Source organism: Ipomoea nil, unplaced genomic scaffold (genome assembly GCF_001879475.1).
Source record: "Ipomoea nil cultivar Tokyo-kokei standard unplaced genomic scaffold, Asagao_1.1 scaffold0981, whole genome shotgun sequence".
Classification (NCBI taxonomy): domain Eukaryota; kingdom Viridiplantae; phylum Streptophyta; class Magnoliopsida; order Solanales; family Convolvulaceae; genus Ipomoea; species Ipomoea nil.
The window spans coordinates 65,847-76,751 of record NW_017617409.1 but is presented as its reverse complement, the minus strand read 5'-3'; the positions used below and the strand labels follow the sequence as shown (position 1 = coordinate 76,751).

The window sequence follows — 10,905 nt, the reverse complement described above, 5'->3', positions numbered from 1 at the left end:
ACATAGGAGCACGTAATAACACATTGGGAGGGGAGAGACATATAAATAATCTTACGTGTGATCATTCACATACTAAGAATAGTCCTAAGGGCTCATACAACTTCCACCTAGGCCAACGGGTTACCGATTCAACTAGCATGCAACTCCTAAGACTCGTTTAACCTACGAATGGTACCCGGAATATTAAATTAGACTCGAGCACGACAAACGGGGTCCGTTGGGACACCGTGGGGGATAGGGAACATCAAACGGGGTAGCCGGAGACCCGGGGTGGGGTATGGGCCAGCGGGTAGTCGGTGGGTGGGGGTCACCCGCCGGCTGCCCGCCGGAATTCACTGTTCCGGCAGCGGGTTGCCGGCGGGCAGGCAACTGCCCGGCGGTGATTCTGGGCAGCGGGTAGGTCGCGGGTTCCCCTACCCCAACCTATCCCCCACTGACTCATTTACCATAATTTCGTCCCGGGGACCTTTGTGGAACCCGAAACCATGCTTAGACACTTTCAAACGCAATTAACAACACGACGTAGTCAAATAACGGATCAAAAGCAAGAGTCACATACGACTCATCCTATCACGACTTCTAAACATAAACAACACCCGAACATGCGAATTCCCACCCAAATATAAATCATGAACATCACAATGCAAATTCCTAATTCATCCTAGGGCTCTAATCCCGCCCAAACCATCCAGAACATACTTTATCTTTAACATCAAGAAATATCAAGATTCGTCAAGAATCATTATATCAAAATCAAGAACTTCTTTTCAACATCAAGATCATCAAGAAGGCATATAAATCATCTTATCAATCAACAAGATCATAACACAACTATCATAGAAGAATTCATCAAGACACGAGAATATAAAGGGAGGCCTAACAGGGAGATCATAGCTAAGAAAATAGGTTTTGTTGAGACATGGGTTACCTCTTAGCCTTAATTAATTTCCTTGGCTATGAAGGGTCTTTCTTTAAGCTTTCTTCTTTCTTGATTTCTCCTAAAGAGGATTCTTGGAACTCTTTGTGTGGTGAGAGATTATTGTGGTGTAAGATCTAGGTGCCTCCTATGACGCTATATTTATATATATTCCTAAGAGTCCCAATTAGGGTCTAAACACTATGGGCTTGCTAATTCTATTCCTTATAGAACTAAGGGGTTGGTTATAGGGATGTGGGCCCAAGGACTATGGTGGGCCTTTCTTAGTTGATTAATGGGTTTTTAATTCTCCTTTTTGGGCAAGTGATTAAATACTTTGTTAGGGGTAGGGGTCGTAACACGGGGTGTTACACTCTCTCCCCCTTACAAGAGGCTTCGTCCCCGAAGCCGGTGCGTGGGTCCACTCTTTCACCCCTAGACGTCACGTATTTTGGCCCCCCTGGTTAGGAGATGTGGCTCCACGTGTTGTCTTCGTTTGGGGTAGACTGGATCTTTGGTGCGGTGGTAGTTTTGGAGGGTTCGGGTCTACCTTGGTTCCCTGCTCCTGAGCTGGATGCCCCGCGGGTGCCCAGCATGGCCTCGATGGTAGCCACCCTTTGATCCAATGCGCGTGTCTCGCGGATTAGGGACGAGAATCCCTCGTCCATGATCTGGTTCTGTCGGGTGAGTTGTGCGAGGATGCGTTCGTTGACGGTTTCTCCACTTTGGCCCCTTGGGTCTCCTCTTGCCTGTGCTGGTGGATTGGGCTTGCTATATTCTTCATGTTCCTCATTTTCCCCCGGTTCCCCATATTCTTGCATTGCCCGCTTGAGTTTCTTGTTGGAGATATCCAACTGATCTACCAGTTCCCTTCGTTCTTCCTTGGGTTTAAGGCAAATCTCTTCGAGGGTGATGTACTGTCCCCCTTCGGTGTAGTAGATATCATTGCGACGGAGATTTTGAGCATTGAAAACCATGCCACTTGCGGTCTTGACCTCAGTGTGGCTCAGATCCACCCCCTTTTTCTCCATGATCCAACTTAGGATCATTCCGCAGGGCAGGCTAAGTCGGTTGCTGGTTTTGCAAAACTCCATGTGTTTCAACATGAGGGCCGACAAATTGAACTTGATCTTGTGTTTTAAGAGATAGGCAAAAGTACACTCCAAAATCCCCACATCCTTGCTTTTATTATTTGTGGGCAAAAGGCTATCAGTCACAATCATAACCAATATCTTTTGTTCTGCGGTTAGCCACTTCCTATTTGGCCGTGTGGCCGAGGTGAAACCTTCTTCTTTTCTGAGTAGGTATCCGAGGTAGTCTTTGTACCCCGTATTTTGGGTAACAATCTACCCTTTTCGGTCATAGCTCGACATTCCTGTGGTGGTTAATTTCAGGAGTTTGTCCAAGCGGCCTTCGGAAAGTATGATTTCCTTGCCTCGGACCTTGGTGGTGATTTCTATTTTATCACCTCGCTTGATGGCTACCAAATGTTGGTAGAACTCCTTCACCAGTTCGGGGTATGTATCCCCTTTAATGGTGAGATAGGTATCCAATAACCCTTGGTGATTAAGCATATCGACCGATTCCGGAGAGAATTGATCGGGTTCAAGAGCTTTACCTCCGATCACGGTGTAGCCGGCATTGCTCCACTCCGGGGTGCGGAGGGGTTTCTTTGGCATTGTGAAGCATTTCTTGGTGGCGAGATTTTCCGGCGACTTTTCCGGTGGGATTCTGGCGAGGCTCTGGCGGCGGGTTCGGCGGTGGGTGGCGTTCCTGTTTCGAACGGCGAGGAGAGGGGGGGTGGCGCATGGTGACGGTGGCTGGGCGTGCGGCTGGCGGTGCTGGGTAGCAGGTCGGGGCTGGGCGTGTCGTGGGCGACCTCCGGGCGAAGGCGGGGCGGTGGTTTGGTGGTGCGAGGTCGACGGGCGACGGTCGGCCGGTGGCGGCGGCGTGTGGCCGGTGGGTTTCGCGGGGGGTGCTCGCCAGCTTTGGATTGGGGTGCGAAGAGGGAGGGCGTGAGGGTGAGAGTGGGAGGGTGTGAGGAAGAAGAAGGGTTTTTGATTTGGGGATTTTTGGGGTTTTAGGGATTTGTGGGGTTCTAAGAAGGGAGTGTTCCCTTGAGGATTCAAGAAACCCTTATGGCTTAGTGGTTAAGAGCTTGGACTTGTAAGTGGGAGGTCTAGAGTTTAATTCCCATTGGTGACATTAGTCTTTCCTTGTTGTGTAGTCTTTGTCTTTTTCCTTCTTTTGTCATCTAGCGGTGTGGAACTTGATTGGTTTTTCTTGTGGTTGTTTGTTGTTTGGTCTTTCCTACTTAGGTTAAAATATTTTGATTTTATTTAAAATAATTTGAAAGTGGCTAAACTAAACAAGTAGCTCTAACTACGAGGGTGGTTACAGGGGTTTCTTAGCTTATCCTAAACAGAATTCGTTCTCTTGGTTCTCCTCTGGTGGGTTTGCGTGATCCTCGTCTTCCGGGGTCATGTTTTCTTCGTTGAGGGTGTCCTCGTTCACGAGTTCGGCTTGCGTACAACTCATGACGAATACCTTTCCGGTGGCACTGCGATTCCCTTCGTTGTTCGTGCCTCCGTGTTGGCCCATGTTTATGGGGCGTGAACTTGAGGGTTGCGAGCAGTGGAAGGCCTTGTGTCCCTCTTTCCCACAGTTGAAGCACCGTAAGGGGTTCCCCATGCAGTCCCTGCCTCTATGGCTTTGGTTGCATCTTGGGCAAGGGAAGCCCCCCGCGTTGGCTTCGTTGTTTCTTGGGGGTGCTCTTTGTCCGGCTGGGTTGTTTGGCCTGGTGTTGGTGTCGGTTCTGGTTCGCTTCATTGGTGGTGCACCACCTCCGGTATTCCTCTTCCGAATCTAATCCTGTACCCCACGTTGTAGTAGTTGGATTCGGTAGAGGTTGGCATCACTGGAGTAAGCCTCGTTGAGGGTGCGGGGCCCGCTTACTATTAGTGCTTTCCGAGCTTCGAAGTTGAGGCCCGATACAAACCTTTCTATTTTTGTTGATTCCGTGGGAACTAATTCTGGCGCGAAGCGTGCCAGTTCGAGGAATCGTTTATGGTATTCAGTGATGGTCGTCGTGCCTTGTTTTAGGTGGAGGAACTCCTCGTGCATCGAAGCTTTCACGTGTGCCGGGTAGAATCGTTCTCGCAGGCGCGTTTTCAGGTTTTTCCAGTTGAATCCTGGTTCCTGCCTGTAAGTGGGTCCTTCGTGGGTCCACCAAAGATCTGCCTCGTGTCCGAAGTAGAACGAGGCTATCTCCACGCGGCGTTCTTCTGGGCATTCTACCAACCCCAGAATTTTGTCGAAGGTCCGTATCCATTCTTCGAGGATGGCGGGATTTTCTTCGCCCGAGAACGTGGGTGGTCGATGGTTCGAGACCTGTCGGGCGACTTCTGAGTTTGTGTCCGGTGGTGGTCTGTTGTTGCGGAGGGAAACGTCGCTTAGTGCTTGGGCGACCTGGGTGAATTGCTGCAGGGTTTGAGCTAGGGGGTCGTGTGTGGTGGGTTATGGAGTCCTTGATTGTCTTCTGTTCGGTGCCATGTTGCTGATCTATAGAACCAATGTTTACACTGATTTAGAGGGTCGTTCCCTTACCTTGGTGTGATACGCGAAGAGAAGTTCTTTTAAGTTAATGAGGGATAGGGCGGTGGGATGTTATGTGATGGTGGTGGGTAGGCTCACAATCTCACTGCGCGTCCTAAAATTCCTGAGTCTTATGTCCCTGAATACATAGAGTTCAAGTCTAATGTCCAAAAGTATGGTCTTAAGAGTCTTATCCTAGGGTCAAACTTAGGCTCTGATACCAACTGTAACACCCCAAAATTTCAGAATATTTAAAACTTATATAATAAAGGTAATCCTCATAAAATCCCGGGAACATAACATAAGAGTATGGGGTGCTATGCCACACCTGGGCTAGAAAACCCAAGTGCACAGGCAAACTAACTAAGATCCTCAATAATGTCAATACATAACTATGGCACGCAGGCCGAAGGGAAACTATCTACTCTACGCTCCACGTCTCTAGCGCGCTCCGGTGTCTACTTATCGGTGCCTGAAAGCCAAATATAACTGTTCAGCGAGAGATGCTGGTAACCTACTCCAACGCGTTGAAATACAATATATATATATATATATATATATATATATATATATATATATATATATATATATATATATATATATATATATATATATATGTATGTATGTATAGATACAGATATGGTAAAAAAACCATTTTGAAGCAGGAAGATATACTTAGGAGACTCTAGCCTTTAAAACCGGGAATAGACTCGCCAGATAGGGACAAGCACAATACATAACAACAAGTAAAATAGAGATAACATTATAAGGAAAGCACAATTCCGGTCACTACATCAATCATCATGCATCATTACTGACTCATCATCAAGTCACATCATTCATATCACAACATCACATATCACATCATCATTGATGGCGCCACGGGACCAATCGCATGCCCCGAACATGAGGGTCAATGCATATAGCATTAACACGGCCCCGCAGCACCCTACCTCAGTACCGCGGTACGAGGGGAGTTGATCGCAACCAACCCTTTTAGAACCGTTGACGAACTCAAACTCGGATCACGATCCTACACACCGCTGACGCACCCAGTCAGTGGACCGCGATACCCTTTACAAGGGGGGACATATGACCCTACACACCGTCGATGCGCACAGTCGGTGGACCATTGCAGATCTAAGCCTGGCTTACCCCTGAGCTGTGCTCAGTAGGTGGGCGGAGATCCTCGGAGACTATGGCCCTACACACCGATGTCCCATCGTTCGGTAGATCGCAGCCAGCCGTAACCCTACACACCGCCTGATTACTCAGGTCGGTGGACTACAGCCTTCCTCGGCTTATTGGCCCTACACACCGTCCTGGCGCGTTCAGGTCCGGTGGGTCATAGCACCGAGGCCCATAGTTGGACCTGTAGTCCAAGAAGTAAATCAATTTGGCCTCAGCCACTTCTGAGTCTTAACCCAGGACAATCCATTGGCCTTCAGCCACTTCCGAACCTTTAGTCCGGGATCAATCCATTCGGTCTTCAACCGACTTCCGAACCTTAGTCCGGGAAATATCCATTCGGTCTTCAACCGATTTCCGAACCTTAGTCCGGGAACCACCCAATTGGCCTATAACCAAAATGGGGGATCATGAACCACATAACACATAGGAGCACGTAATAACACATTGGGAGGGGAGAGACATATAAATAATCTTACGTGTGATCATTCACATACTAAGAATAGTCCTAAGGGTTCATACAACTTCCACCTAGGCCAACGGGTTACCGATTCAACTAGCATGCAATTCCTAAGACTCGTTTAACCTACGAAAGGTACCCGGAATATCAAACTAGACTCGAGCACGACAAACGGGGTCCCTTGGGACACCGTGGGGGATGGGGAATATCAAACGAGGAAGCCGGAGACCCGGGGTGGGGTACGGGCCAGCGGGTAGCCGGTGGGTGGGGATCACCCGCCGGCTGCTCGCCGGAATTCACTGTTCCGGCAGCGGGTTGCCGGCGGGCAGGCGACTGCCCGGCGGCTACCCGCTGCCCGGCGGTGATTCTGGGCAGCGGGTAGGTGGCGGGTTCCCCTACCCCCACTGACTCATTTACCATAATTTCGTCCCGGGGACCTTTGTGGAACCCGAAACCATGCTTGGACACTTTCAAACGCAATTAACGACACCACGTAGTCAAATAACGGATCAAAAGCAAGAATCACATACGACTCATCCTATCACGACTTCTAAACATAAACAACACCCGAACATGCGAATTCCCACCCAAATATAAATCAAGAACATCACAATGCAAATTCCCAATTCATCCAAGGGCTCTAATCCCGCCCAAACCATCCAGAACATACTTTATCTTTAACATCAAGAAATATCAAGATTCGTCAAGAATCATTATATCAAAATCAAGAACTTCTTTTCAACATCAAGATCATCAAGAAGGCATATAAATCATCTTATCAATCAACAAGATCATAACACAACTATCATAGAAGAATTCATCAAGACACGAGAACATAGAGGGAGGCCTAAGAGGGAGATCATAGCTAAGAAAATAGGTTTTGTTGAAACATGGGTTACCTCTTAGCCTTAATTAATTTCCTTGGCTATGAAGGGTCTTTCTTTAAGCTTTCTTCTTTCTTGATTTCTCCTAAAGGGGATTCTTGGAACTCTTTGTGTGGTGAGAGATTATTGTGGTGTAAGATCTAGGTGCCTCCTATGACCCTATATTTATATATATTCCTAAGAGTCCCAATTGGGGTCTAAACACTATGGGCTGCTAATTCTATTCCTTATAGAACTAAGGGGTTGGTTATAGGGATGTGCGCCCATGGACTATGGTGGGCCTTTCTTAGTTGATTAATGGGTTTTTAATTCTCCTTTTAGGGCAAGTGATTAAATACTTTGTTAGGGTAAGGGGTCGTAACACGGGGTGTTACAAGGTAGGTGCTTCCTGACTTGTTCCCTCTATTTGTTGTTTTCCCTTCACCATTGTGGTTCAAGCTTGTTGACTTAATCTCGCTAAAATTGCAGTGGATGATCCAACTAGTATTTTTCTCGTACTTAGAATGGCCTGGGAAGGACACTCTTGAAGTTTCCTTGATGAAAGATGTTGATTTGGAGGAAATAGGTTTTTGGTTGAGGTTGAGGCAGTGTGCGGCAATGAAGAAAAGAAGAAGAAGATGATGTGAATTTGATCTCTCTGCTTTGGAAAAAAATCAGCTCAAGGGTTTAGGGTGGTGGGGCTTGGCAGCGGCCCTCCCAATGGCCCACACCATGGTCCGTTGTTAGCAAAGCTGACACGGCCTTCCGTCACACGTAACGGGTCCCGTTCCGGCCTGTGGCCTAGACCTGCCACTGGGTTGGGTAACCGAGTCGGATCCGGTTCAACTACAAATTGAAATCGGTCCTCTAACTTTGTCAAATCTTCAAATCGGGTGAACGTAGTCCTCGACTTTAATAAATCCCGATTCCGTTGTCAATCCTTTGAGTTTCAAATTTCTCCCGGGAATTGCTTAAGTTAGATTCTTATCCAATTTCTTTTCTCGTCGTTTCCTTCTTTTCTCGTTTTTACTTCTATTTCAGTAAACACCTCTCTTATTTAAACCTCAATCGTTTCCTAACGATTTTTCATTCTTACTCATATCTATTCTCATTCTTCTAATTCTCTTGTTCAATAATTCATAGCATTCAAATCTAAGCTCTTCTCTAAAACAAACTCAATTGTCTTCTAAATTCCCAAAATTTTTAGATTAACACATCTTTTAACACCTTGCAAGAACTTGTAACAATTTCTCAAGCATGCACATCTCATTAAGTATTCAAGCAAAATCAACATACTCATTCCAAGTTAGAGTGTTACCTTTCTCAAGATTGCGATCTCTGGCCTGAGTCTGTCCCATGACCAAAATCCTCCCTGGTCCAACTCCTCTGGTACGTCCTTGCTACGCTCCACCTCATCCATGATTCATGTTCCTATGCGGACCTCCTCTCGGTGGATAGCCACGTCCCATAGCTTGATTCGGCGCCTGGTTGATCGGACCTCTAGGTGGCTAGCTCGGGATCGTACCATGGGATCCCTCCGTCCTCGGGGAACGACAAATAGCGGCTCTATGGCTCGGCTTCCCACACCGGAAGCAAACTATAGGCAATCCTCCACAAGTGGTCTTAGGATGATCCTTGCCACATCTCGGGCATACCGAAATCCCCTCTCTCGGTGGTCCTCCAGCTCCAGCTCCTTGTCTCATAGTCATGTTCCTCCTTTCCCCGCCTCTATGGTCAGTCCTGCTCATCGGATTGAACTTGTGCCCCTTGTTCGACTGTGATTCCATCCCCTCATTCTTTTTCTTCATTTCTTGCATGTCATCGCGGTGCAACTGTTGAATCCTGGAGTAACCAGCAGCTGCCTCATAAGCTTCATTCAAAGTAGCAAATCTCGCCGCGGAGAAAGATTTCTGAGCATCATAGTGCAATCCTCGGATGAACTTGTGAGCCCTACTCGCCTCGTCAAGTACCAAGGTAGGAGCAAATCGAGACAGTGCCACAAAGCGGGCATGATACTCCTGAACGGTCAAGCTTCCTTGCTCGAGATGCAAGAATTCCTCATACTTGGCAGCCTTGACATGCTCTAGGTAGAATCTCTCTCTCATCACCATCTTGAACATTCCCCAGTCAAACCCTTCTCTTGCCTGAACAATTGGTCCTTCCATGACCCACCAATGGTCAACCTCTCCCTGTAGATAATATACTACAGCCTCTACTCGCTGATCCTCTGGGCATCCTACCACATCAAACAACTTGTCAAATGTGCGGATCTAACTCTCAAGAACTTCCGGATCCTCCTGACCCAAGAAACACGGTGGATTGCGTCCCGTGATCTTTCTGGACACATCACCGCCACGGTTATTCCCATTGAGTAAGGCAGCTCCTATGGTCTGGGTCAACTGGGTGAGCTGGCGCAGACTCTCAGTCAGGTTTGTAGATGACGACGCTCCAGGTCCTGAGGAGCGAGGAGATTCCTCTCTGACTCTTCGCGGCGGCATCGCGAAACCCTTTGAACATGACGAGAACAGATCATTCTTGTTAGCACGACTAAAAGTTAGCTGGTTCTAACTTCTCTAATCTTAAGACAAAACTTGCAACAAGCAAATCACACAAGGCAACAAATGCATCTCTTCTCATATACTTCAACAACTTATCAAGAACAACTTCTCTTCTAAACTTTTAACTTTCAAACTCTTGGTTTTTCTCTTTCAACTTCTCTCTTTACTTCTCTACTTTACTCGAAACAGATATCAAAGGCATAACAAGCACATTGGTAACTCACATAAGCAAGAAACAGGTATAAACTCTTATACTTTTCACATTAGCACTTTTACAAAACTTCCACTTTCAAACTTTAACTTTCAAAATCTCAACTTCTAACTTTCACTTCAACTTCTCACTGAAAACTTCTCTGCTTTACTTTCAAAAGATAAGCAAAATCACTTTAAACACATTGATAAAGCACAAAAACATATAAGCAAACACAAAGGAACTCACGACCTCACTGCGTTCCTAACTGATACTTAGAGTTTCCCTAAACTCTGATTCTCATACTTAATCACTGAACTTAGGGTCTTTCTTATCTCAATCTTCATAACTTAGGGCTCTTAACTTAATCTTATCCTTCTTAGGATTTTCACTTAATGTTCTCTTCTTATCTTGTCTTTCTTAAGACTTCAACTTAGAGGTCTTTCCTTAACTTGTCCTTCCTAGGACTTTCACTTGGAGTTTCTATACTCAATCTTAAGGGTCAAACTTCCAAAGTCTCCCGCGGTTCGAACCGCTCAGATACCAATTTTTAACACCCAGTTTTCTAACTCTTAATTACAACTCTAAACAATCATTATCATAAACTAAGCAGCGGAAATAACAACTAAAAAGATAACTAATGGGAGTGTCACTGCCACAACCACCACTCAGTGGTGATTGCACAGGCTAAGGGTAGAACTAGAAATAAGATAAAAATCTGGCATCCATATTAAAAACTGAAAACGTAAGTGGGAAAAACGTCACCCCAAAAGTCTACATCATCCTCAAAACATAATATCAATAAGTCTAAATTCCATAACATGACCATCAATAAAACTAGAGTTTAGACATCTCAAACCACGAGATTAATCTAGCTCGATCTCTTCTCATTGCTAGGCCCACCTGAAAGGGGTTTTGCAAGCAAAACATAGACAAAAAAGAAAACACCCGTTAGCACGAAGCTAAGTATAACCACACTCAACCCTGTAAAGCATTCAAGCATTTTCTTTGAAAACGTTTGATTTCTTTATAACAATAAGCATATCTCATACCATCTTTAGATCTATCACATACTTTCAAGATGCTTGCACCCTATAATATCAGCTGGCTTGCTTATATATATACATATATATATA

The 10,905-nt window shown here is 46.1% G+C and overlaps 1 protein-coding gene across 1 annotated transcript; it reads right to left on the bottom strand.

The window, feature by feature from the left end:
• Positions 1–8,529: 8,529 nt before the first annotated feature.
• On the bottom strand, positions 8,530–9,519 carry LOC109179936. Its single transcript, XM_019329413.1, has 2 exons — positions 9,372–9,519; positions 8,530–9,257 (listed from the first exon to the last, which is right to left on the bottom strand). Exons 1-2 carry the CDS (start codon positions 9,517–9,519, stop codon positions 8,530–8,532), a joined length of 876 nt encoding a protein of 291 aa, XP_019184958.1.
• Positions 9,520–10,905: the final 1,386 nt, after the last annotated feature.

Bases quoted from the DNA above. Each gene is read 5' to 3' on its own strand.
- LOC109179936 (XM_019329413.1), bottom strand. From the start codon at position 9,519: ATGCCGCCGCGAAGAGTCAGAGAGGAATCTCCTCGCTCCTCAGGACCT. The intron at 9,258-9,371 runs GTGATGTGTCCA...TTGATGTGGTAG, and splicing joins CAATGGGAATAACCGTGGCG to GATGCCCAGAGGATCAGCGA.